Source organism: Apodemus sylvaticus, chromosome 18 (assembly GCF_947179515.1).
Source record: "Apodemus sylvaticus chromosome 18, mApoSyl1.1, whole genome shotgun sequence".
In the NCBI taxonomy this organism is placed as follows: Eukaryota; Metazoa; Chordata; class Mammalia; order Rodentia; family Muridae; genus Apodemus; species Apodemus sylvaticus.
In genome coordinates, this window is record NC_067489.1 from 54,616,186 (window position 1) to 54,643,925 (window position 27,740).

Genomic DNA, 27,740 nt, shown 5'->3' on the forward strand with positions numbered 1-27,740 from the left:
TTAGGATACCCCTCCTGCTGAAAATGTAAACAGAATCCCCCACACACATTACCTCTACTTGTTTAAAAAGGCTCTTCTTGTACCCCAAACTGCAGACCCACAGAAGCTAGAAAGCAGAGCTACGTAGGTCATTTTGTTCTGCTACCAGACGGCAAGCCTCTGGGCTAACCAGCAAGACTGGTTCCAGCTATTTCCCATCCTGGATGTGTTGTTCTGTCTTAGGACCCTCTGCTGGGGGTGGCCTGGAAAACTGACCCCTTGCAAGCAGTAGAAAGGCCACAACCTTTGAGTTTTCCCCCTCTCCCACCACCCAGCTCTAAAGCTCTAAACTCTTTTTCTTTCTTTCTTTCTTTCTTTCTTTCTTTCTTTCTTTCTTTCTTTCTTTCTTTCTTTCTTTCTTTCTTTCTTTTTTTCTTTTTAATTCTCTCTGATTACCACAGGGCAGTTAGGTCTCAGCCCCAGGCACCATGGGAGTAAGAAGATGGACCCTCCGATTTCTTCTGATGTGGCCTTCCAGACAGAATCACAGTCAGCCAGATTCTAGGGCCATGGGAAGGACTGTCCATGCAGGATTCTTAGCTTGGGGTTCTCCTTAATGTCTGGGACCAGAATGCTTCTGCCTCCAAAAAGCGATGCTAACGGTGGAGTCACTTGGGTCCCTTCTGCTTGCCTTCTCAGGTCCAAGGCCAGCTCTCGATGTGATCATATTTACAGCCTAAGGGCTTCTGTGGACACCCTGTTACACACCGACTTCGCTTCGTGTGAGCGAGTAGTAGAAATTCTCATACAGGCTGGAGGGTGATTTCACCTCCTTCCACTGACTGCCCCTACCCCGCACTGCAGCGGCCCGCTGACTTACAAGTGGAGATCCTTTTGCCGTTCTAATGCATTCAAGATCGCCAAGGCAAGCAGTCTAAACATCCACGAGCCTTCCTCCCTGCCTGTCTCTTAAACGTCCGTTTAATGGCTCCCCTCCGATAACTAAACCTGCTTTCCACAGATGCCCGCTTTTATGAGGGAGGCAGGAATGCAGAGATATATTTATATGTTTGTTCATAAAAACTAGAAAATAAGCTCCGAACACGCTGTAAAAACTATTCAGTTACTTACCAAACAGGCTAGTTAAGCCAGAGGAACACGGATATTCGCCACACCACAGATTCGAGAAATCGAGGTGCCCCATTTTGAAAAGCTTCGCAATCTCTCTTTGGGTTGCTGGGCGAGAAAATTATGCAAATGAGTGCGTGCACAAACTAAAGGTCTCGTTCCGTGCAAGTTGTCATCATAACCTGAATCATCCACTTCAGTGCCTAAGCAAACTGGCCACTGAAACTTTTCCAAAGTGTGCCGGGTCAAAGGAGCACTGGCGCTCCAGCCTGGTCAAAGAGGCTCGGCTAACTCCGAACCGCAACCTCCAGACTCTTGTCGCCGCCACCCACCACCACCACCACCACCACCCACTCACCCACCCCAAATCCCCTCCCCAGCCCAGCACAAAACTACAGGAGGCTGCAGGCTCAGTTTTCTGCCTCGGTTACCTACAAACACTTGAAAAAGCTTAATCTGCGTTCCTTCCCCCTCGTCATTCCACCCCTGTAATCAGAAAAGAAAGTGAAATAGTACTGTACCTGGTTTAAGATTCTTCAGTATTGGGGGGAAATATTTTAATAGCGAAGCATCTGTTAAACACTTGCATTAACCTATGGCTGATAAAAGTTTTTTTTAACCCTGCCCCCCCCCCGTTTTAATTATCTTATGATTATGAGTGGACAACCAATCCTAGAAGAGGACTTCGGCAATTAGCAACGTGAACATCAAAAAGTTTTATTGCGGAGAGCGCGAGGCGCCGCCCCCGCCGCCCCGGGATTGGCGTGAGGAGCCTCTGACGACATATATTAACCCGAGCGGCCCTAAAGATGTAGCTGTACATGGAGATCTTGCTGGGAAAATCGGCTTGCTCGCCTCACCGCGTCCAGCCCAGGAGAATCGCTGCCGCCACCCGGGAGCTTCCACGGCCACTGTGCACACCCCTCCGAGAGTCCATTCGCCGCTTCCCAGCTCCGAGGCGCCTTCAGGGGCCCAAGATTTTTGTCGGGAGAGGAGAGGATCTTAGAAAATGGATGCGCTGAGACCTCTCTGCAAAGCCTCGGAGAGAGCCTGAGAGGAGCGAGGACGGACACGTTACTCGCAGCTTTAAAAAACAAATCACACCCAAGGACCAAAACAACAACCAAATAATTTTTATTAAAACAATAAGCGCCCAAGAACCCAGATCGAGCTGGTGGGGGAGGGGAAGGGGCGGGAAGGGGAAGGTCGCACCAAGGTAGCTCCACGCTGAGCAGCGACCCCGCCGCCTCCCGGCACAGCCGGGCCGGCTCCTCCAGCCCCGGCTCGGACTCTCCCCGGATTCCAGGTCAGCTTCGGAGTCAGGAGTCCCGTGCGGGCGTCTGCGGGACAGCCTCGCGGGAGCCGGCCGGCACTTTTGCATGAGCACCGGAGCGCTCTGCCTGGTCGCTGCAGCGGGGAAAGCGGGAGCCGGCGCGCGGGCTGTAGAGCCGGGCGGGCGGCGGCGGCGAGCAAGGGCGCACGGTGCCGGGACCAGCTCGCCGCGCCCCATGGGGAGCCGGCGGCCGCGGCACAGCTGAGGCGGGCCCGGCGGGCCAGGCGCGGGCCCCGGGCTGCAGCGGCCCCCTCTGCGGCTGCAGGGCCGGCCCGGGAGCCCGGGGGTTGGGGGGTGGGGGGTGGGGGAGGCCGCCGATCGCCGAGGCCGGAGCCCGATCGGAGGGCGCGGCGGGGCTGCGCGCACGCTGGGGCGCGTGGAGGGCCACGGAAGGCGAGATGAGTCTGGTGGGGGGCTTTCCCCACCACCCCGTGGTGCACCATGAGGGCTACCCCTTCGCCGCGGCCGCAGCCGCCGCCGCCGCGGCCGCCGCCAGCCGCTGCAGCCACGAGGAGAACCCCTACTTCCACGGCTGGCTTATTGGCCACCCGGAGATGTCGCCCCCCGACTACAGCATGGCCCTGTCCTACAGCCCCGAGTACGCCAGCGGTGCCGCAGGCCTGGACCACTCCCATTATGGGGGAGTGCCGCCCGGTGCCGGGCCTCCCGGCCTGGGGGGGCCGCGCCCGGTGAAGCGCCGCGGCACCGCCAACCGCAAGGAGCGGCGCAGGACTCAGAGCATCAACAGCGCCTTCGCCGAGCTGCGCGAGTGCATCCCCAACGTGCCTGCCGACACCAAACTCTCCAAAATCAAGACACTGCGCCTGGCCACCAGCTACATCGCCTACCTCATGGATCTGCTGGCCAAGGACGACCAGAACGGAGAGGCGGAGGCCTTCAAGGCGGAGATCAAGAAGACCGACGTGAAAGAGGAGAAGAGGAAGAAAGAGCTGGTCAGTACTAAGGGACAGAGGGTGGTGAGGAGCTCGGGGTTCTTGGGACCGCTATTCTGGTCTTTCCAATCCGGCTGAGAAATTGTTTGCCGCATTCTTTGACTATATAGTGAACTGCTTTCACCAGGTGATGAAGTAGGCATGCTTTCCTCAAAAGCAAGAAAGGGAGGGTGTCAACAGCAGAATTTCACGCTTCTAGTTTTCCTTCGAGGCTCCAAGCCCCTCTAGCCATTTAGGACTGACTTCCCAAAACGCAGGGACTCACCAATCTCCCAGTCGCACTGACCGGGTCACCTCAATCTGTGTTCATTGAAGCTATCTTTGGCTTCCAACCCAAACTTTCTACTAAATACTTCTAAAGTAAGTTACCTAACGACCTCTCGGTTCCAGTTATTCCACTATTGATCTCATCCCCCACTCCAAAACCGAGGCTGCCTCTGACTCTGAACAGGAAGAAAATGTTATGTTTGTTCACATTGCTATTAGCACGCGGGAAGTAACGGTAAACATTTTACCTTTAACCTTTAACGTAAAAATACAGCTTTAGTTTCTCTTTGGCAATAATGTTAGAGTGTGAATTCCCCCCCCCCAAGTAATTCACGAGTGTTTCTAAGTGTATCTGAGTGAGCTTGTGCACTTTAAGAGGAAAAAAAAATGCACATTGTGGTCATTGTTGTCAATTCTAACATGAAGTTATGCCAAGCCACTTAAAAATGTTCTTCCAACTGCCGGTAAAGTAATGGTGTTCAGAGTAGGGCATGGCCAGGAAGAACCTAGGAAACAATTCTACTTGTGGAGATTTTCTCTTTTGCGGCTGGCAGCCCTTTGATTCGTGCATAATGGAATGACCCTCTGAATAACCAGAGATTTCCAGGGCCTTGGAAGAGACTTGCTGCTGGACTCAATGCACAGAGCTGCTGCTAGCTGGCGGGAGAGGCCCAGGCCAGAGCAGATGGGGCCTTTGGATGTGGGTTCGCTATTGAAAACAGAAGGCAGGTTTAGCAGTGGCCTCTGCTTCCACTCCTGCAATGGCAATAAGGGAAAATAAGAACGTAGGCATCTCTATAAACGACTAGAAATCGGCCGTTTGTTTATAAACTTGCTGACTGGGTCCTTGAGCATTTGGTGAGGAGGCCTCGGCGGCAGCGGCACTAACTAAAGCACAGGAAACCAGCACGAGTGTTCTGCAGGGGCTGGTACCTGCGTCATGCCCTTCTTTAGGCCTTCCCTCGTGCCCTAGTACTCTGTATCCTCTAGCCCTGGGATTGCTAAGGCGGCTGGGAGCAGGCGCTAAACCTCTCTTTCCGTTTCTCTCCCTCTCGCCCCCTTTCTGTTTAGAATGAAATCTTGAAAAGTACAGTGAGTAGCAACGACAAGAAAACGAAAGGCCGGACAGGCTGGCCACAGCACGTCTGGGCCCTGGAGCTCAAGCAGTGAAGAAGAGGAGAGCTAGCGAGCCGAACCGGGAGCCAAGGCGTCAGAGGCAGACCCAAGACTCCCCGAAAGCCCTCGGGCTCTGTTCTGAGGACTTCTTGCAGTTGAATCATCCGGTTTATTTATGTGCAATTTCCTTCCCCCTCTTTCTGCCCCTCCTCACCTTTGAGCATCTGCTCCCCACCTCCCTCTCAAAAAAAAAGTGGATATTTGAAGAAAAGCATTCCATATTTTAATATGAAGAGGACACTCCCGTGTGGTAAGGGACCCCGTCATTCTCTGTATGTGAATGTTCCCTCTTGGCTGTGTAGACACCAGCGTTGTCCCCCGCCTCCTTACCCAACTCTTTCCAGATAAAACGAAGTGGACACTAGTGTACATGTGAAGTGTATCTTTTTAATACTCGGCCTTCGGATATAAATATTCCTGGGGGTTGTAAAGTTTTATTTCAAAGCAGAAAATAGGGCCGCTAACATTTCTGTCGGGGTCGGTTAACTAGTACTGCCACATTTCAAATGTCGTTGTCCCCTAATCGAAGATGTTTCCACCAGCTTCGTGTTTTTGTGCGCTTCCGTCCGTGGAATTTAATTAATATTGAAGGTGTAAACGTTGTAAGTATTCAATAAACCACTGTGTGTTTTTTTTTTTACAAAAAAAAAAACTAATCTTTACATGGGCGATACCTCAAAAGAATTTTGAAAACAAAGCTGTTATACTTGTTTTCATCGTATTTAAAATATTCAGAAGTAAACTAAATGATCATAATTGCCTCCAATTTTATTTTAAAAGAGTCAGTGGTTCTAATCAATCAATATGATCTGAGGCTCCCTAGCTGAATGAGCTGTTATTAAAGCAAACTGTGCTGGTGAAAATCCTGACCAAAGGCCTGGGCTTCTATCCAGTCCTGTCTCTTTTTCTTCTTGCCAAAACTCCCAGGAGAGCTTTGAGTAGTCTTTAGGAGTATCTGGTTGGGAGAAGGGCCTGTGTCTTGTGCAGAAGGTTTAGGTGGCCATGTTTTATATGTATCTGGAAGCCCCGTGCCTGGTGCTTCGTTTTGTGTTTGGGGAGCTTCTCTCTCTCTCTCTCTCTCTCTCTCTCTCTCTCTCTCTCTCTCTCTCTCTCTCTCTCTCTCTCTCTCTCCTGTGAAGGAAGTGTGAGGAGGATCCCAGGCCTTATTACAGGCATAGGAAATAGTCTGGGGCGTTTAGTTCGAAGTATAGGGCTTTTATCCAAGTTTTTTTTTAAGAGGGAAAAAAGAGAGAAGGAGGTTTAGCTAGCTGTCCAGATCGGAAGATTCTCATATGAGCAGTGGCGGTGGAGGAGGGGAGTGGAGTCTTTTGAAAGAGTCTATGATTAGGTAACAAGGAATTTTACGTCAAGTAAGAAATCGCGAACAAGACCACAGATTTAAAGGGGGGCGAGTGGTTGGGTTAGATTTACAAGGAGCTACAGGGAACTCAATATACACTGCTCGGTGTCTGAAGTCTTCGAGCAAGTGGTAACGTACCCCCTGAAGAGCAGCCGCCCAGAACTTCACCCTGTCCCAGGCTTTGCAGTTCTGGGGTCCTGTACTATCCCAGAAGAAAGTTCACCCCTGGCTCTAGAAATTAAAGAAGCGGAAGTGTTATTAGGAACGTGTGGAAAACTGGAGAAGATAAACATTATTTGAAAGCGGTTTGTTTCCCGGATGCTTCGTGTAAGGATATCTGGTTAAAGGGTTCCAGCTTTAACCATCCTTGGGGTGATATTCACACCTTGCCTCCAGGCACAAACCCTCAAGAGTTCCCACGGCTCACCCATACACCCATAGTTTCTCTGACCCGGGTGGTCTGCAGTCAGCCAGCCCAGCCCTTCGTGGGTGAGTGTAGGGGGCGGGTACGTTTGGTGTTTCGGACTTCTGCGGATGGCTGACAACAGGAGGGTGAGGGGTTAGAACAACTAGGCCAAAGCGATCTGAACTTTCTCCCCTTAGGTCAGCCGACGCCAGGCGGACCTGGTGGGCTAGGGGCTGTGTTTACAGACACTTGCCTTTGTTTATAGCTGGGGGAGGGTGCGGTTGCCCAGGTTTTCTGTAGCTCTCTGGATCCTTGTCTGTTTGACCAAGCGGCTCTCTCCTTTTGCCTGCGGAGACCTTCTGCTTCTTCCCTTTTATCAGCTCAGAAGAAAGATTCTGTGTTTTAGAGGTAGAAGAAAGGCACCCAAGAGGGTTCTGGAATGGATGGAGGTGAGTTGGGTGACGGCCTCAGCACTTACATTATCTTCACCATGAGCGTGTGTGCCTGTGCCTGCTCGCGTCCTCTCTTCTAGGCCTTAAGGAAGTCCGGTTTGATCAGCTGTTCTGCTTTATTAAATACCAGCACAAGGGAATCTAAAGACCCCAGTGTACTCTTACTAACTAGTGTGTTTAGACTGGCAATCCAGGCATCCAGTCTTCAGACTATCCAGAGTCAGTGAGCTGCAGAGACCCCTCTCCCTCCGGCCAGAATAAACCCAAAAGCTCAGTTGACCCTACCACTCCAACGTCCAGGAAACCCCAACTGGCTGGAATCCAGCCGACTTAGTAGTACAGCCAGTAGAAAGCGCCCCCCCCCGCCCCCCACCATGCTCCAGTACTTCAGCTGAGCAAACCCGCTAAATGGACACAGTTCTGAACTCGCTGGACCCTTCAACCCACTGAACATACAGACAATCCTTTCTTGGTCCCAAATCTAAACCGTCCCAGCATCCCAGCCACCTTATTTTCCCTCAAACTCCCACGGAGCAGGTTAGTGTGTTGCAGGGGCGGGGGGGGGGGGTGGGGGTGGGGGTGGGGGTGGGAAATTTCTCCATTGCTTCTGCGCTTTTTCTCGGCTACACATTTTTTAATTCTTTGTTTAAAGGCGATGGAGGGGAGAGGTTCCAAGCTTCTGCTTGTGGGAATGGCTAAAAGGCCTCTGCTTTAATTGCTCGGATAATGTGTTTGCTGCCATTTTGTTAAGAGCGATCACTCCTGCAGCGAATTCACAAGCGTTCTAGACAGGCCGGAGCCGACAAAAAATGTAGGATTTGACGTTAAAAGCTAAATGGGAAGCTGGGGGCGCGGAAAGTAAATTGATGGTAGAGCTGGCTGTCAGGGCTCAGCCCCAGACCTCCGAACAGGACACAAGTCTGATAACAACCCTCAAGCGCATCAGGGCTCGCTCTCTCTCTCTCTCTCTCTCTCTCTCTCTCTCTCTCTCTCTCTCTCTCTCTCTCTCCCTGCCTCCCTCCCTCCCTCCCCCATCCCCCCAATTTGGGAATGGATCGGAAAGGACCTCAGTATCCTCCTCGGCTGGCTTTTCAGGACTTTTGCTCCCAGCCACAGACACTGACAGCAGCTACCAGACAGCGTGTCCGAAATGACAGCTAGGTCACCGGGAGACCCTGCATGTCTACTAAAACCCAGAGACACACACGGAGGAAGCAGGGATTTCAGGCTAGTTCCGTTGTAGCATTTTCTTTGGAGGATTTTAGATTGTAGAAGGAACTGCCAGCCGGGGATGTTGGCTTCAGGGATGGAAATGGATGCAGCGGTGTCAGAGGGCGATGCCACTCTCCGTGACCCTTTCAAAATATGCCACCTCACTTCCGGGTGGAGTGATGGCCCACTCCGCTTCCCCCACCTGAGGTTCTGCTGGCTGTTGCCCCCACGGGGGCAGAGAATCTCAGAGCTAGTCTCTCCTGGTGTCAAAATATGAGGAGAGGGGCAAGGAGCAATTTAGGACTTCAGATTTTTGAAGGAATGGTTGTGAGAACGTCAGAGCGGTTTCAAATGCAAAACCACAGGAGGCAAGGGCTTTGGGGTTAGCTACTTCCAACCTCCAACCCCCACCCCCGGACTTCGAGGAGAGAACCTAGGTCAGGTGCTAGGGCCTTACAGGGAGGGCTACCAAACAGAGCAAAGGTCTCCACAAAAGCCTGGACTTGCATTGGAACCGCGGGGTCTACAAACTATGGGAATCTGCTCCATCACTCCTGGATCTTTACCCGTATGCTGTTTCTAAGGTCGGTTTTTTGTTGTTGTTGTTGTTGTTGTTGTTTTTGTTTGTTTGTTTTGTTTGTTTTTTGTTTGTTTTTTTGGTTTTAGGGGTTTTTTTGTTTTGTTTTGCTTTGTTTTGTTTTGCGGGTCGTGGGCTTATCATCCACCGCCGCCTTTCATTTTCCTTCCTTCTCCTAGTGCGTGAGCCCCTACCTACGTGCTTGGAAGAAGGGTTGGCTGGTGGACACAAAACAGAGTTTGTTTGAAAAGGAAGTCTGTGGCTGCATAAACACCATAGACTACTGAACCTGGGCCCTGGCCGCTGCCAATCTAGTCATGTATCTTTGCCTCGGAGAATCAGAGCCTCCGAAAGTCAAATCCTCCAGCCCAGACATCCGCACGAGGAGGGCGCTAATGAGTCCCCGGATTCCTCTCTTGTCCAGCCCTTGGACCTCGTGGACAGACATAAAATTCCCAAGGAACCGCCCTCAGACTGGGGTTCAGAAGCCGGCTGGAGGGCCCAGCAGTCTAAATTACTCTCGTAGAGATTATTGGGGTGTGTGGAAGAGATCCGTTAGATATTTTTAACTGTTTAAAAGAGGAAGAAAGGGGGCTGTTCCAAAAAAGGAAACCAATCCCACGTTTCCGGGGGCCGGACAGTTCTAAGAGCGCCGCCTCACCATCCAGCCGGTGTGCTTCGAAGCACAGCAACTGTCTGCTCCAGTCACTAGCCGATGATGGCTGAGCGCCTTTTGGCCGGCCAACCTCCTTAAAGTAATGTAACGGAGTCCGGGACTCCTGCGCACAGTTCTAAACTCCCCCCCCCCCCCCACCCTGGTTCTCATCGGTTCCCCCAGGTTCCCACCATTTCACCCTGCCCAAGTCAGTTCTCTTGCAGGAGCGAGAACAACCCCCTGCATATACATTCCCTCCAAATTTCTCCCGCTATTTGGACCGCTTTGATGATCAGATGGTAGAGCCCTGATTACAAATTTATTCCCGGCCTCTCCGTCCGTCTTTATCTCCGCTATTAGGGACATCTGGGAGTGATTAGTGCCGCGCCCGCTCCCGGCCGCTCTCCTATCTCGCCGCAGCAGCGAGGCCCAGAGCCTCGCTGACGTCAGGGCAGACGGCTCGGAGCCATCCCAGCAGAGCTAGCTGGGTGTAATCGGCGGCTGCGCGGCCAAGTCCTCCCGGGGCCAGGCAGGCAGCTGGAAAGCTCTATCCGCCTGCGCGGAGGGAACCTTCTAAATACATATTTTTAGCCTGGACCACTTTTTCTGTTTTGTTTTGTTTTCCTTGTTTGAGGTGAGAAGGGGGCCAGTTGGCGATGCTTACTAGAAATCTTCCAACTCTCTTGGTCCTGTGCATTCCTCTTAGAAAAGCCTCTAATAGCCTAGGACTATCAGCCTGGGACGATTAGCCTACCGATCAGCGCTCCTTTGCTACCCATGAACCACGCGCTGCTGCAGTCCTACACCAATAAAGGCAGCCTAAGGGGTAACGCCAGTGCAAACCGGGGACCCACGTGGTTACTAGTGGTATCTGGCCAAACCACTCTCAGGGAACTTTTTTGAGGTAATTAGTGTCCCGCCCACAGCACCCGCCTGTACTATAAGTAGTTCTCGGGACCAAAATGGTGGAAATTTTTACCTAAGGGGACGACCTGGCAGAAGTGATTACAGAATGTCACTTGAGACTGCACCTCTGCACCTGCTTTAGAGCCTAATAGATCTAGTGACAGCTGGCCAGCTGGTGACACCTCTTGAACAGGACACGCGACTAGCCGCCTAGCGCAGCAGCTTTGTCCTCTGCTGTGTTGCAGCGTCCGGAGCAGATATGTGTGTGATTCCTAGATGCTCATGACCCCTGTCCCTGCCGAGCCGCTGGCAGGCAGGACAGGTGCTGTGAGGAACTCAGTATCTGAACTGTCCAGGGTGGAGCTTCCCTCCCCCACCCCGAAAGTAGCAAAATTACAAATCCACCCATATTTCATCTCCAAACTTCCAAAAATTCAGATTGGGCAAGCCAGGGACTTCATTTCAGAGCTTTTTGTTGTTGTTGTTTTGTTTTGTTTTTGTTTTTTTGTTTTTTGGGGGTTTTTTTTGTTTTTGTTTTTCGAGACAGGTTTTCTCTGTGTGGTCCTGGCTGTCCTGAAACTGGAACTCACTCGAACTCAGAAATCTGCCTGCCTCTGCCTCCCAAGTGCTGGGATTACAGGCGTGCACCACCACGCCCAAGCCCCCCCCCCCCCACTTAGAGCTTGTAATTCTTAAAACTCCTGCAGAAAATTCTAGAAACACTGTGTGAGGTCACACCCACCACCACAATTGGTTCAGAGTCTTAGGAATGTTTTCCTTGAGCCACCAAAATACTGCCTGGTGTGGGTAAGGGTGCACTATCAAATATGAAGAAAGAATAGGCCAAGGCCTCCCTTATTAGAGTCTACACCCTCCAAGAGAGAATTGGACAAGGCGTGTATCACCCTGTAGCTCAGTTTGCCTTGAACAAGGATACATGCCTTGCAGCAGCCTGGGGTTTACTTTCTCATACGTGCAACAGGGCAAATGTCTGTTCAGTCAGAGGCTACACTGGATTTAGAGGTAAAGAAGAAAGGCTTGGTTTAAGGGAAGAGATAAAATGACAAACTCCATGTAAGAGATTATAAAAAATAAACTGGGGAATCAGAATTGAGAATTCCCAAAAGTTCTCCTTCACAAGCATCTGAAGCAAGTCTACAGAATGAACTCCACACGTCTCCTTGAGATCTAGACTGGAAAGGGGCCATCTCCTCTAAGTCAGAGAAAACTGTCTTCCTGAGCTTCCATTCCCATCCTCTGCACACGGAGAAAGCACTCAAGTGTGTGCTTTGAAGAATCCATCCTTGGATTCAGGACTTGGACTTCAGGACTCTGGCCTGGCTGAGAAACAAAGGGAAAACCGGGCACTCACCTGGGTTTTACAGCACTGCCAGGTGGGTTCTCCATGGCCTGCCTTAATGTTGGAATCTGGTTGGTTCAGACAACCAATTTCTCAACCAGGGCACTCAAAACCACAAAGAACCACATTATTCTGACCTACAGTATTTTTTTTTCTCCAGGTAAAAATTATATGAGGGTGGAGTCAAATCAGATGGGCCACTAGCCCAGAGATCTCAGTGTAGGTCTTCAACCAAAGAAGCTAGACTTGTAGGAAGCTGTGCCTCTCTGATAAAAGATCATGAAGTATGGACATTTCTAGTGTCCAACCGATGCCTCAGTAGCTTTTGTTTTCCAAAGTGTGTTTGTATCTGTTGCTAAGACTTACCCAGAAACTCTCTATTTAGACTAAGTCTCAAAACATGACAATCCCTTTGCCTCTGACTTTCAAGTGCTGGGATTCCAGGCGCATGCCTTTATACTCAACTTCAAATAATATTTTTAATGCACAACCCATTGGCCCCAACTATCCTAATGCTTCTCTCATGGCTAAATGGAGTCTTTCAAAATACCAAGCCACATTCCAAGCTTTGCTGACTGAGAGAGAGCTGCAGAGTCATAGAGACCTGCAGAAACATATGATTTGTTCCCCTAATGTTTTCTACTTGGCCAGGTAAATTTCACTTAAAACAAACAATGCACTTACTCCAGGGCCGAGTGTTCAATCTTCATTAAACATATTGCCTAGAAGAGGCTAGAAAAGATAGTATTCTAAACCAAGATGGCAGAAAGTCCCTCCTTTCTGAAAAGACCAATGGTCATCCACCAGGGCCTTCTTCTTAAGATACATTGTTGCTATTGCTTGGCACTGATATTTTTGTCTTTGGGATAAAACAGAAATGCCGAGAGAGAGAGAGAGAGAGAGAGAGAGAGAGAGAGAGAGAGAGAGAGAGAGAGAGAGAGAGAGAGAGAGATGCTTGTGACTTTAGTTTTAAAGGAAATAAACAACCCTGAAAACAAAAATCTAAGTTTGTAGTAGTAGTTGGGGAAGAAGAAAAACTGATGTGGTTTTAATGGGGGGGGGGGCGGTCAGACCGCCTGACCATCGCCTTCCCTTGAAAATCTGGTTTTCATATTCTCGCTCAGTAATCACCCAAAGCCATAACTGTCTCTGAAATTATTCATTAAAGTCATTTTCGGGGATTCTCACAGGATGACTCTTACGTTTATGGTCTGAAAGCAATGACATCAGCCTCTGTCTTTTTTCCGCTTTTAATTAATGCTCTGGGAAGACAGGGTTGGGGGAGGCTGTGAGCCTGGGGAGGGGCGGGAGGGGTGGAACCCGTAGGCCTCTCAGTTTCGGCGCGGTCAGCTGAGCGCCGGCTCGCAGACATCCTTTGATTAAGGAGGGTATTTCGGGGAGTGCAGGCTGTGCAGAAGATCACGGCTGTGCCCTGTGGTGCTGTCAGCAGTGACAGATCCCAGATGGGGCCGCTACTGTATGGCAGATTGAGTTTCTCAACAGAAAACTCACCCTTCCTCCTAAACGTCTTCAAAAAAACCTTCTCCGGATGCTCCATTCATCCAGGTCGTGTCGTCTGAAATAGAAACAGTCCAACCCCAAAGTTGGTTTTGTGTGCGTGTGTGTATGCTAGGTTTATCTCCACCGCCATGCCCTCCCTTCCTCTTCTCTCTGCACTTCCTCTCCTTTGTGCTTCTTGGACTCACAAAGACCACTCAGAGCATAGAAGGCGGTGAGTCGGGGGCTGGGGGGGGGGGGTCCATGTTTACCAGGCTCACAGCGCCAAATGGTAGAACCAGCCTCAAGTCATCGTCCCCTCACCCACCCCCGCACCCCGAAGGACAGGCAATCCTGTGGGTAGAGAGATGCGGGGTAAGGCAGTGGATCGCTAGGGGAAGACAAGGTGGACCCAATGAGTCACTTTCTCTGGAGTGGAGAGGCTGGGGGCGGGGAGCGTGGGAGATGAAGGAAGAAACTGGAGGCGCCTTGTCCCAGCTCCAGCCAGCTTAGCTCTTTGGAGGTGCAGTGTGGAGTCCTAGAAAGGGAGGCTGGTCTTACCGCTGAGGTCGGTGTGGTCGGTAAAGTCTGCAAGAGTCAAGCACCCTCAAGAGGCGGAATCGCGGGAGGATTCGAGCAGCGATCTGAGAGGTAAGGCCTCCTCGAGGTGAGAGGGGAAGACGGGTGAAAGCCCAAATTTCTACACAACACTCTCCCAGCAAATCGGGTTGTAGAAATATGGACTTAATTGCAAACTGTTCTTTAAAGGTGATTTCAGAAATGTCCCAAACCTTTGCTCTGCGGAAGCAACAGAGATTCCTCCCTTTCCCCGGTCCTTCTCCTCCGGAAGAACTCTGGCCAGCTCGGAGCTAGGAGCAGTGGTTGAAGAGAAGGGAAAGAAAGGTCGAAAGCACCGGATTCCTAGCCCTGCAGAGAGCGGTTTCTAGGCCTCACACACCCTCCCCACAAAGGTTTTCTTAAAAGTGAATCTTACCGCGGTTTTTGCAGACCAAACATCAGAAACCCCAGAGAGGAATCTAGAGAGCGCATTTTGTTCTGTTTTGCTCTAATAATAAGTAGTGTGTCCTTTTAAACACCCTAGTAGCCGCCTCCCCCCACCCATCCACCACCCCCACCCCCGGCCCCGGCCCGGTTTCTCCCACAACCTCTCTGGATAAGAGTCTGTCAGGAGCTTCTGGAAAACTAAAAATAACGTTCCACCTCTACAGGGTGGGGATGCTGTCGGTGAAAGGTCATCACCTTCTTCACGCGACAACCTGACAACAAAGCCCAAGCAGTTGATTCTTTCTTTCTTTTGTGACCAGGATCAAGTCCGAAATAGGTGGGGGAGGCCCCCAATCTTACTGCCACGGGGAGAACGCTTCTCCTCTTGACCTTTGGTCCAATCTAGAGACCACACTTTTAATGCCTTCCAGTGTTCCCCTTCTCGAGTCTAACTTTTGCAAAGAAGCGAGATGGGACCATTAGACTCTGCCTATGTTGCTGCCATCTGGTGTTGCAAGCATCTCCAGCTTGGGCTAAGAAGCAGCACGGGCTGAGCATACTTAGGGGTAAAGCTATGAACCCGACCCCACCCACCTCCGCCAATGTAAGAGTTCTTCCTCCCCTCCCCTGACAATTCCAGCCTCAATTGTCAGATAAAAAAAAAAAAATCGAAAAACTCTTTATATAAAAACAAAACACGCTGAATTTCAAAACGACCGCTCACCTCCTCTACAAGACAGCTTTTATTTTCATTGGCCATGATGGATGAAAGTGGTTTATTTTGATTTTGTTTTCTTGTACCCACATGTCTTGTAAAAGGTTCCTGTGCACGGGCCTGCCCCCCTCCTCTGATGACCGCGGGGGCCTCGCTCCCAGACTTTAGTCCCCACCATTAGGTTTTAAGCCCTCGCCTGGAGCCGAGGTGTAATTGTGACCCTCCCCTAGCTCCGATCCTCGCGGGGGTATGGTTGGCCTGGCCAGACTGAGGCCGGGACCTCCCAAGTGGCGGCCGGGACTCTGGAGCGTCGAAGTCCGCGTCTCCCAGCCTCCCCCAACCCCCTTTCTCTCCTCTGTCGACTTTGCAAGCTTTTCCTCCTGGGTCTGTGCTTTCCTCACTCCCCAGCTCAGAAAGGGTAAACCTTTTCTCCCTTTGTATTTGCTTTATTATTATATCTTTTCCCTGCCAGGCATCTTAATAGGGCTCGCGTGGTCGCTTTCCCATTGAAACCCCAGGTCCACAGAAGGTAACGGTCTTGATGGAAATCTGGGGCAAAGAACCGGGAGCCTCTAGCCAGCCCCCTCCGCGCCGCGGCGCAGTCGGATCCCGGAGCGCTTCTGCATAACGTCAGCGCGCCGGGTAATTTACCTTTCCTGCGCGTCTGTCAATATGACTAATTTCCACCCGGGTCAAAAAGCCTTTCTCCAGCAGTCCATCTTGGAGCGCTCTCTTAACGCGGTACACGGGGGTGGTTGTTTTGTTTCCACCCTAGAAATAAATACTCTTGGGGCGTCCCAGCCAGGGCAGCCCTGCGAGGAGCAAGCGAATATACACCGTGTCAATTAAAAGTAGTTTGCCTTGAACTACGAACTGTGATTGGGTTTCAACGACACGACTTGCTTGCCTTTCTAATACACATTACCTAACTCGTCCTTGATTCCAGTGCTTTCTTTAGAACCCTATTTTTTTTTTCCAAGAAGGAAGTAATTATTGCTCCAATTCTTCTCCATTGGGTGCAATTCCCTAATGAAACAGGGTGTGTTTTAAACATCGGATATGATTGCTAATCTGGCCTAGGCTATATATCATCCAGGCGATGTTTTACAATAATTTTTGAACTGCTACCGACCTTTAAGTGCGGACCATGTTGTGGAGGGGAGTTAGCCGTTCTCACAGAGACCTCCAATGGAAGCTGGTAGAAGATACCCTGGCTAGAGAGACTGGGTGATTCTCCAGCATCAGACTCCATCTGAAACAAAGGAATAGCTGACGCGGACACTCGTCTCTGGGTGGCACCCAGTTAGGTCCCTTAAGCTCTGAAGCATTTTTGCTTCATGGATCCAGGGACCAAGGTGAAACTGGAACCGAAAAGTCTTCAATAGTAAAAACACAACTCATAAAATTTAAAAATTTAACAAACTTGAACACACACACACACACACACTTGGGGAATTTCAGGGAAACCTGACAACTAGGAGGCGAGACCTCTGCCAGGGGAGGTGAGTGGCAGACACACCTTACACCAGGGCTCAACACACACCATCACACCTGTCTCTGGTGATCTCTCTCTCTCTCTCTCTCTCTCTCTCTCTCTCACACACACACACACACACACACACAAACACACACACCTTGCCCTTTCTCATCTGCTGGAGCATTTATAGCCTAATGAAAGTATATCCTTTAGGAAAAAGACCCGTCTATAAAACATGAAATATGGGGAACCGGGTTGGATAGTCCCACCCAGGGTCTGGCCTGGTCCTGGAGGGATGTTTTTAGCACACACACACACACACACACACACACACACACCTTGACTCCTGCTGCATTCATAATCTCCTTGTTACTTTTACCAAACTATGAAAGAAAAAAATTAGTGACCCCTGTTTATTCTCCGTGGGAGGGGAACAATGGATTTCAGCCTGAAGACTTATCTTTATTTGCAGGGAAGTCATAGAGGGGGGGAAGGAATTTTACCATCTATCCTTTGTCATCTTTGAAAAACCCTGGCACCATATGTTCCAACAGCTGGGGGAAACCAAGGGCTCTTTCGATTCCCTTTCGGTTCCTTCCTATCTCAACGGATTCCCTCTATTGCTTCCTTTTGTGGTAGCAGGCCCATGCTTTCTCCTGATCACTAAATGAAATCCCTCCTAGTGTCCTGTAGAAATCGCATAAGCACCTGTTTTGTGGGAAAAGATAACCTAATTTTAGTTCCAGAACAGGATCTGTTGCTTTACAGAAATGGACAGAGCAGGGTGTATTCCCTGTTTGTTTTTTCCACGTACTGTATCTTTAAACAGGACAGTTCCCTTTTAAGTCCCTTTCATTTGGCAGTCTGACCTTTGCCACTAGAGCAGGTCAGGTTGTTTACTAGCCAGGACTATACAACATGAAAAAAACTTTTGGAGACATAAACATCAGAGTGAACTGCAGGGCAGTGTCCTTTGACAGGGTGGATTTGTTTATTTGCACATTCTGGAGGACCACAGCAGTTCTAAATTAAAATATTTTGGGCATGCAAGCGCTCTTTAATTACCTGGAAGTAATGAAAGTGAATGGTTATCCAACCCCAGACATTCAGTTGGTTCCTTTGATTTCTGAATTCACCCTTAGTTTTGACGGCTTTTATTCTTCTTTTTTAAAATTTAGGTTTGAGCCAGGCGTGGTGAGAAGCCTATAATCTGAGTGCATGGAGACTGGATACAGGGGAAATCACCAGAAGCGGCAAGTCAGGACTCAGCAAGTTCCTGCCAGGACCTTAGAGCAATACTCTGTTTCTGAAACAGACACACACACACACACACACACACACACACACACACACACACCTTTAAAGCATTACCTTTTCCTTCCTGAGAAGTAGTTGTCCAACTTTTACCCCTTTAGAATTCTGGCAAAGAGGCAACGTGTCCAGCCCACTCTGAGAGGTAGAACAGGGTGTTGGTTCTCTGAGAGGAAGCCCTTTCTAGGCAAAGACTCTTCTTCAAAAACAATTTTTTTCATAAAATTGAAATTTTTACAAAACATCTGCTAGAGACTGTCTTTTCAGTTATATTGTAGCTTACTCTTTCCCTGAGACTCTAAAGACTCTCAGTCCTGCAAGCCCACCCTCCCAGTATCTTAACTGGAGTTACAAGTGGCTTTAAACAGGCGGGGCCCCTGTTTGGCAACATCATGGATTATGCACTTTTGTCTCATCTAAAATGTTTTTTTCTCATAAAAGTAGCATTTTTTTTCTGGTCAGATTTTCAATTTAGAACACATTGAACAAAAGAAAATGTATACCGTATGCTTTTAGATCCTAGAGTCTACACAGATAACAACTAGTTCTTCAGTATATGATAGGTGCTAAATATGCTACTGTATGTCCCCATGAGATGCTTTTACTTGCTTTTGTTTGTTCATAAAGACAGTATCTGCCTCAGTAATCCAGATTGACTTTGGTCTAAACTTATATCCCTTCTATGTCTATCTCCCAAGTGCTGGGATTACATGTCTGCACAATTTTACCCCATGAGATACTTTCCTAATGAAAAGGCAAGATGTCCTTGTGAGTCAAAAGCATATACAAAATATACAGGCAAAAATCCTTTCCAGCTATTAGTTTCCACTGTTGTTCGTTGCTTGGGAATCTTCTCTAAGCTTCCTAATACGTGGAGAAGCCAAAAAGAATGTCATTTCTATGGTTCTAGCATTGAAAGATCCCCCCTCCCCACCCAATGGAGACAGATGGGGATGGAGATCTTTGGAGGCTTGGAAGAGGCACACAGAAAATTCAGTCTACTCATGGTATAAGATATATCTGGATTGTGACTTACATTTTACAACACAAGGGTGTATGTAGAACAAATGATTACACTCCACATTGGACTATGTGAGCGATGCTAAACAGGAAGGAAAGAGGGAAAGATACAACTAGAAAGACAGAGATTGTAAAATCCCTTCTTTTAGAGTTCTGAAAGTGACTTTTTTGTATTTTAGTGTGGCCCTCCCTCCAACTCAAATGGATTTTTGTGTGTGTGTTGTTCTGGGTGCTTAGGATTAAGCCTCAGGCCTTGCACAAGCTAAGTATTCCCTTTCCCAACAATCTATCCCTTCATCCCTCCCTCCAGATTGGAAACAGCTAAACTGCTACGCATCAAATAAGTCATGAATAAATTTTCTCTTATTATAAAAGAGTTTTTTACAATGTTCTCATCTGCAGTTAATTTGCACAGGTTACAAATAGATAGGCCAAGGATTAGATGATGCATATCCACTGTAAAATAATCGAGATGAGTTCTGTAATAGCCATGTGGACTTTCAGGAGTTTGGTTATTTAAAACTCACCAGAAGTTGAAGAGTTGGAATGATCAGTGATAAGAGTGGTAAAGCCCTTGCCCGCGTGCCTGAGGCCCTGGGTTTGACCTCCGGAGACATATGGCCCCCTACACACAGCAGTCAAAGGAAGGTAAAGCACAGGTGATTGGTTTTTATAAAAAGTAAGAAAAATGCTCTTGTTTCTCTTAAGGTCCTCTGAATCTTCCCGCTTCTGCAGGACAAACATTTTCATCCACATCTATGTGGTCTTGGGGGAAGTTGAAGAATCTTAGCTCCTGGTTCTAACCTAGACCGGGGCTTATCTTTACTCTTGTCTCTCTGAAAGGTGTGGATGGAGACCTTTTTTTTTTTTTTTTTTTTTTTTTTTTTTTGGTAGGAAACATTGCAAGACATGAAGTAGTTCTGTCTTCTGGATGTGGTTTGACTTCCAGTACTGCACCAGAATTATAGTGAAGTTGACTCCAGCCCATGCCCTTTCTCATCCTTTATGTAACCATTTTGGAAGCAGTTTCAGCCCCTGGGAACACTGCAGCCATAGTGGAGGGGAGGGGGACTGCTAAGTATCTACACATTTATTAGTAACAAAATGTGTCTGTTTTCATTTTGGACTGTCCCCCAACCCTGCATAACAATAGCACCCGAATTAACAATTACAGCAAAGGTTTTTGTTTCCTTTAGGTTTTTAGGTTTTTGCCTGTTGCTCTTAGGGACCCGGGGACAGAGTTTTGCCTTAGGGGCTGAGGGTAAGCTATCTAGGAAAGTGGACTGGATTTCAGATCATGTATTGTGTCTAACTACTGATGGTCTCTTGGTGGGACCAAAGGGCATTTGATGGTGAAAGGGACCCCAAACCTTCTACCCCTGCAGCCCCAAAGCTGTTCATCAGACTAGCAGCCACAGAGCCATGTCACTCTAATTAACGTGTTCGCATGTTGGCCAGCATCTTGGCCAGTTTTATGAGGTTTCACTGGCAGGGTCAGAGGGTCTGATGCTAGTATTCTCATGAGGATTAAGGGTTCTAATGAATCATGTGACTGTGAATAGATTGGGATGATGGCTGTGTTTAGGAGACTTACTTACCCACCCTCACCCTTGGGGTTTCCACCCTGGAGGTCTGTCTATATATTCCCAGAAGGGAGGTCTGCTCTTTAAGGACCAACCAAAGAGGATGCTCTCAGAATTTTAAAATGTTCTCCTCTTGGTTTTACCATTGGCAATGTAAATGAAGATGATATTCAATAAAAAAAAAAAGTTCTCCTCTGCATCTTGGCACAGACTGTTACAAATGTTATATATACACAAGGGTATAGAGTACATTTCTGAAAACCTGCACTTGCATGCATATAGATACCTGACTACAGCAGAAAAGAATTAAATCCAGCTGTAGGTGTGGACTTGCAGATTTCATCTGGTCTAGCCTTGTCTATCCATGATAGGTTTGAAGATGCCCCTAGTTCTAGGCCAGCAAGTCTCATTAATTCGTGGAGAACAGTGGGCTCCTCTTCCTTCTGTGGGTAGTATTTTCAGGGAACTCCTGTTTATTAAAGATAAATAAAGAGGATGTTTTGGCAGGAACTGTTTTAAGGAGGAGGCAGAATAGAGAATCAGATGGGAAGATAGAAATGTTCCTGGGGGTCAGAGGATTGAGCAGCCCTATCTCCACCATTTCCTGACGTCTTTATTCTGTTCCAAGACAGCTGTTGGAGCCTGTTGATTTTTCACACCACAGATACTTCATGCTGGCTAATAGTCTACCAAGCCACCTAGGGGAAATGAACCCATCTCCTGGGGCAAACAGAAAATAGTGTCTCTAAGAAGAAAACAGTCCTAATTCAAAGATGCTGGACCTGGCTTCCTTTAATGCCCGAAGTTGCTGAAGTGGGGTTGGGATCATGGGCCCAGAGGACTTCCAGCCTAAGCCAACAAGGTACTGATCTGTTGGCCCTGCCCTTCGGCTGAAGGGAGGCTAGGGGACTAGAGTGGATTAAGAAACTTAAGAAATGTAAATAGATGGAATGGCAAAGAGGAGCGCGCTGGGGATTGTTTGGGTGTGAACGGAGAGTTCTGAGTTTGTACACAGTGAGGAGCCCCCTCCCCCAAGTTACTTGTTTTGCACAAATAACCTCCATCCAGCGCACACCCCACCCAGCGCGCCCCACGAATCTCAGTAGGGGCCGAGGCTATAGGTGTTCAGGTTTCTTGGCTGTGAGGGGACGCTCAGAATCAACCAGACAGGGTGTAAAATCAAAATCAACCAAGGAACTCAAGCAACCCGCACACACCAGTCTTCCATCTCTGAAAAGCCGCGCTCTGACCCGGTGCTCAGTTTCCCAATACGAAGAAATGGCGTCAGATCTCATACTACACTCCCGGGACAGAGTTTTAATGTAAACGTAAAATATGCTTGTAATAATCACTTGTGGGCCCTGAAGCGCCACTAGAATCTCTGTTTAATTATAGGGCATGAGAGGAGTATTACCAGCTAATTAAACCCCATCCTATTGGTAATTCCTCCTCTGCTGCTGCCGACTTTTAAAAGCCAAATCGCCTTTTCTTTTTAATGCTCTTACATATGAATTTTTAAAAACAGAACTGAAGGGAGAAACAAGGCGAAAGGGGGCGGGGCAGAAAGGAAGAAAGAAGGAAAAGAGCCTCAGGCCCTGGCCCAGAGTCAAATGGGCGTCGAGAACACAGGCCTGGCCCTCGGCCGGCGGCCGGGGACTGCGACAGCCGCTTCCTCTGGATCCTGGGCTTTCTACTTCCGCTCTTTTCTTGGATGAATTCCTCCGGGCTCCGAGCGTAGGTCTAACAAGCCCCTGGGGGAGAAAGGAGAAGGGTGAAGGCCGGGCTGGGAGTCGCTGGCTGCCCGCTGGGCAGCATCTGGAGGCCGCAGCAGGGTGCAGGCGAGGGGGATGGAGCAGCGCCGGAGGAAGTGAGCTCACCCCGGAGGGAAGGGGAGGAAGGAGCCTGGGCTGAGCGCGCGAGTCTGGGTGGGAAAAGAAGCTGCGAGCCCCGAATCAGCGGCCTCGGCTCTCGGGAGGCCCGTTTGCCCCGGGCCGCGGGTGCTGCAGATCCCTCTGCACTTGCCCTGTGTCCCCGGGAGCAGGAGCGCAAGGTGTGACTTTGGAGCTTCGGGCCTTGGGATGGAAGTTGGAGGTTTGCAAAGCACGGCCGGTTTCCGGCCTACTCCAGTGTCCGTTTCTGATTCTGATTTTCCTTGCGCATCCCCATCACGCCCTCGCCAGTTTTCTCCTGTAGCTTCGGTTTGCTGTTCCTTAGAACGTGGAGTTTGTTTGTTTGTTTGTTTGTTTGTTTGTTTGTTTCCACGAAAAAGCCAGTGACTGCGGACCGCTCACTTTTGAATAATGACTGAATACTTGTTAAGATAGAATAATATGCTCTGGGGTCTGTTTTCAAACCTGGTACCAGTCTTACCATCTGCCAGCACCTGTATCATGGCTTGACCGCTGCGATGCAGCCTGATGGAGTCGTGTGCTTGCAAAAAGGTCTTCAAACTGTTGCTAGGGGAGAAGCCAGCTGGAGGCACAGAAGCGCCGGCGCCTGTCTCTTAGGTGGCATTCTCTTCCCTCGCCCTCAACTGAATGTGGAGAAGTTGCCTCCGGGCTCTCGGAAAGAGGCAGGGATGCCCAGGGATGCAGAACGTGGAGAAGGGCATCTATGTGCATCTATGTGCATCTATGTGCTCTTCTGCCCGGGAGTGGGGGTGGGGTGGGGGTGGGGAGGGGAGGACAGTGTTGTGTCTTTATTTCCCTATCCCCCAAGTCAGGGAATGGGGAAAATGGCACCTCTCGAGGATTATTGAGAAGGTGGGAGGTCTGGCTCCCTCTATTCCTTCAGGTAGGATTTGCTGAGGCCAAGGTAGGAAGATCAGAACGCCTGTGAGTGCATTGGAGGAAGAGATAGTATTGTCAGAATTGGGGGAGCCTTTGTCCACAGGGCACCGCCTAGGCAGCCAGGTTTGGGTGCTCTAGATCTAGGGTTGAGACTTTTCCATCAGTTCAGCGTCTTGGCTTTCAGTCTCCACCTCTTGAGGAAGCCCCCACATACTTTCTTTCCGGGCCCTTGCTGAGTTGACAGGCGTTTTAATAGTATAAAATATTGTTTTCATCGTTTATATACATTCACGCATAAGATGCAGTTGAGGAGTACAGGAAGCAGGGCTTTAGTTCCAGCTGTCACACGGGTCATAGTTCGCACCTCTCTTCTTTTCTCCCCCCCCCCCCCCCATTCCACCTCCCCCCTCCTTTCTCTGCCTTCCTGTTCACAACTCCTGGAGCACCACAAAGGGGCTTAGGGACTCTGGGTCCTTCAGGCCAGCCAGAGCCCCCCACCCCCCGCCTGCTTGGAAACGCTCCATTTTCCCACAGTATTTCACGTCCATATTACTTTTCACACCCTGTTAGGCAATAATGGCACGGAACCTGCTAAATACTTCCATGCACCAAGCCAGGCCTCCCACAGCACGCCAGATCCTGAGGAGCCTTCTTGCAGCCTCCAAGAGTTGCTTTCTTCTCTTCTCCTCAGACTGGCCACCCTGCCCAGCTTAATAAAGTGCTGGGCACACGGGTCTAGTGAAAGTCTTTTTAAAAGTGGGGGGGAGGAATACCCAGCCATTGGAAGACAGGGCTTGGGGACAGGTGTGGTTTCTCTTAATAGCCCACATTAGATTGGTGACTTGAAATCATAACAGCGCTAGCTTTGGCGTGAGCAAAGCCCTGGACTCTCTCCCCAACAGCAATAAAGACATAAACAAACAGGGCCACGCTCCAGCCCTTGTTCAGGAGATGGAATCTAAACCTAATTACTAACAGTTTGTGGTCATCCTTTCCCTTCAAGGGCACCAGGCCCAATGGGGTAGCACTTGGGCACTAAGGGACTCTGAAGGCGCAGGATGCAGTGTCTCCCACCCCTTATTCTGGCTCCTATCTGTTATAGCCAGGAAGGCTGGAGAAGGGGTGGAACTGATCTTGATACTGGGGGAGGGGGTGAGAAATAGAGAGTTATTTAGATCATCTATGGCAGTAGCACTCTGAGAATCCACCTGGGATGCCTATAGGCCCGAAATGGAACACTATACACCTCTGTACTAGCCCTCACCTGCTCAGGAGACTGCTGAGTCTGCCATCTTAATAGGTCTGGGGGTGGGCTCTGGGTTTCAGTGGAAGGGTTTCAGGGCAGTTAATGCTCCTCCACAGCTCCTGGCCTCAGCTCTTCCATCTGGAGGAGTCATAAAATCTGCCCACCCACCCACCCCACCCCACCCCACCTCCTACCTTCAGGACAGAGAGGAAAGGAACTAGCTTTTAATGAGTGCCTATTAAGTGCCACACATTTTACAGGTTCTTGTTTAATCTTCACAAGCTACAGAGAGGACATTTCTAAACGCTTTATGCCCAAAAGGACTCGGTGGCTGTATAAGAAACAGCCCTAGCTAGAGTATGTGCATCCAAATCAACCCCCACATTCCTAGGACAGGATGGTTTTTCAGAGTGCTGTAGGCTGGACCAGATGTCCTGGTCACATGGAGAGAAACTTGAAATATCTCCCAGGAGCATCCTCTGCATGCTCCTAGCGTGATGGAAATCCTGTCCTGAGCACTTGAAGACTTTTGTGATACATTTTAGACTGTAGTCCCCGAATGAATGAATGAATGCCGAGTCTAAAACACTAATGGCAAAGTCATTTACTCCCAGAGGAACCCAGAGTCTAATGGCTCCCCAAAGAGTTCCTTCTTCTCTCCTCACCTTTCATAGGGGGTTTGAAATGATAGAAACTCAAATTGGACTTGGTTTCTGCTCCTGACATTTAAATTGAGTCCAAAGCTCCCTCTTCAGCCTGGGGGTAGGGACCCCTCAAAGCCAGAGAGGCCAGTAAGGCAATTAACTTGGCTCTAATGTATAAATGCTACCTTAACATTTTTTCACTTGGCAGGACCAGGAGTTTCCCTAGTAAACAGAAGGGGTGACCTACTCCAAACTGGGGGTGGGGAGGGAGCAGAGTGTGGGATTCTGGAAAAGAAGACCTAGGAGGTGGTTATCTGCAGATTTCCTTGCCAGTCCACATGCAATAGTAGCTTCAACACATCGCAGACATCGTTCTTATCTAAACAGGGCATCTGTGTAGATAGAGCCTTAGGTTCTGGGTTTATGGGATCTGTGGAATGTAGAAGGACTGACAAGAACTTCCAAAGCCAGAAAGGAAAGCAAGTACATTTCTGCCTTCAGGGAGAGGCGGTGTGACCGCCTTGAAGGAAACTATTCCCTCTTTTTTTCCATCCCTACCAAGATATGGTCCCTGGATAGACCTACACTCTCTGGCCATCAACTGGCACTTGGGGGGGGGGGGTCTGAAATGAGGATTCATGTAGCCCATGCTGGTTATATGGATGAGGACGGTTGGTGACTGTGTGTGTGTGTGTGTGTGTGTGTGTGTGTGATTTGCAACTAAGCCTCTGGGCCCTAGTTATTCCTGTAGCACTAAGCCAAACCTGGAGGAGGCTAAATGCGTGCCTATTTAATGGGACTTTCTAATCATGCGACAAGGGTATATTAATTCGGTTTATAGTTTCTATGGTGAGAAGAGAGAAGATGGTGATTTATTTTCCTCCACTCACAAATACTGATTCTCTAGCTCAGCCGTGACATTACGCTAACTGGCAGGCAGGTGGGAATGTAGTTCAGAAAGGTTCAGGTTATCATCTGTGGCAGCTCCTGCTGCTTCCGGGCAGTGGTGACTGCACAGGCTGAAGACTCAAAAGTCCTGAAACTGGAAGACGCTAATTTAAATGAAACTCTGTCTTTCCTCCCCTCAGATTGGCTTCCCACAGGAACTCCAACCATCTGGAAACAACAACAACAACAAAACAAAAACAAAAAACAAAAAAGCAAAGCAAGCAAACAAACAACAAAAACAAAACAGGACCACCAAAGGGGGAAATTTAAAGGAGAGAGAAACCATGAAGAGAGAACCGAAAAAACGCAAAAACACGAAATTTAAGACTGGTATTTGAAAGCGTGCGTAATTTTGCCCAGAGTTTCCGCAGCTCTAACATTTCTCTGCCTGCTTCCTTGAACCCAATTTCCTCGTTCTTATTCTCGAAGTTTTTTTTTTTTTTTTCGTTTAGTTTACTTTAGTTTGCCTGAGAAGTGCACGTTTGCACACTCCTGCAGGCTCCCTACCATTGACAGTGGACCCGCGGGTCCAGTCTAAGCACTCCCCTCGGGGTGCGCGGTGTGCAGGGGCAGGCAGAGCCACCGGCCTCCCCGAGATAGAGCCTCTGGGCCGCTGGCCACTGGGGTGATCTGGGCCAGAGTCATCTTATTGCATTTATTAACGACCAGAGAGATTTCTTAAGCCAAGTCCCTAAAGAAAGATTCCAAAAATGAGTAAAACAGTTGCAGCCCGTGGCTCTGGCCAAATTCGGAGTGGGGAATCACAGCTCCTTCTCAGGCCTCCTCCCTTTGTCGCACGAGGTGGTGCTTACTGGTGGGCTCCGCTCTCTGGGGTTTGTGGCCTGCGTTGCTGGAACTTGAACTATTAGTCTACGCTGCAACGCGCTGTTGAAGACGCTTCTGGTATGGTTCAGAAAACATATTACTGATGGTTTTTTTTTCTTCCGCAACAGATTTAGTGTCAGTCTCTACTAATAATGGTACTCTCCTCCTAAAAGCCGTCAGGAGCGTGGAGGACAGATTCGCCATTCTTGTAAAACCGAGAACTTCTTTGAGAGTCGCTCATCAGAGACCGAGCCACTGAGCGCCTATGGTGGATGCTGGTGGACTTGGGTCTTGGATTCTGGACAGACTTGTGACTTCCTTGTCTGTTTCACAAAACATCAACATTAAAGTGCTGCTACCTCTTGACCGCCAGTTTCTTCAGATAAAATTTCCGTATTAGGGTGTGGCTTGCCATGCCCACAGCTCTTACACTCACACACACACACACACACACACACACACAGGTCCTTGACTGTGAATTCTAGCCTTTCCCTGGGACCTCACTAGCTTAATATGCTTCCAAATGCATTTCCCAATCTTACTGAGTGACGTTTGATCTTCGAAGAAGTCCACGTTCTGGTCCCCCCCACTCACAGGGTGGTCCGTGGGAGTTAGGTGCATGGGTTTCTCTTCTCTGCCTTCTTCCAGGACAGTCGCAAAGCCATAACTAGGGGATCTGAGATTGGGAGAGGCCTGGGGTTGAGCTGGCCACAGGAATCAAGTGGTGACACATGCGATATTGTCCCCTCGGGATCCCAGGGCTGCACGGAGAAACACAGGCTAAGTGGCAACCCCTAGATCAGAGTTCAGCCTCTCTGTCCTCAGTCCTCCCTGAAGAGTTCAAAGCCCCAGGTATTGATTGTGTGCCTTTTAGATGTGTGCTGCTTCATAAGGCGTCTCTCTTTGAACACCAGGC

General features: G+C 49.3%; 2 protein-coding genes across 2 annotated transcripts; both read left to right on the forward strand.

Annotated features, from left to right (window-relative positions):
- Positions 1–2,758: 2,758 nt before the first annotated feature.
- On the forward strand, positions 2,759–5,478 carry Hand2 (heart and neural crest derivatives expressed 2). Its single transcript, XM_052162085.1, has 2 exons — positions 2,759–3,393; positions 4,732–5,478. Exons 1-2 carry the CDS (start codon positions 2,839–2,841, stop codon positions 4,828–4,830), a joined length of 654 nt encoding a protein of 217 aa, XP_052018045.1. The 5' UTR covers positions 2,759–2,838; the 3' UTR covers positions 4,831–5,478.
- Positions 5,479–15,230: 9,752 nt separating this feature from the next.
- LOC127668474 (uncharacterized) lies at positions 15,231–27,190 on the forward strand. The gene is made up of 4 exons (XM_052162124.1): positions 15,231–15,399; positions 21,898–22,106; positions 26,140–26,329; positions 26,953–27,190. The coding sequence occupies exons 1-4, from the start codon at positions 15,231–15,233 to the stop codon at positions 27,081–27,083; spliced, it is 699 nt and encodes a 232-aa protein (XP_052018084.1). The 3' UTR covers positions 27,084–27,190.
- Positions 27,191–27,740: the final 550 nt, after the last annotated feature.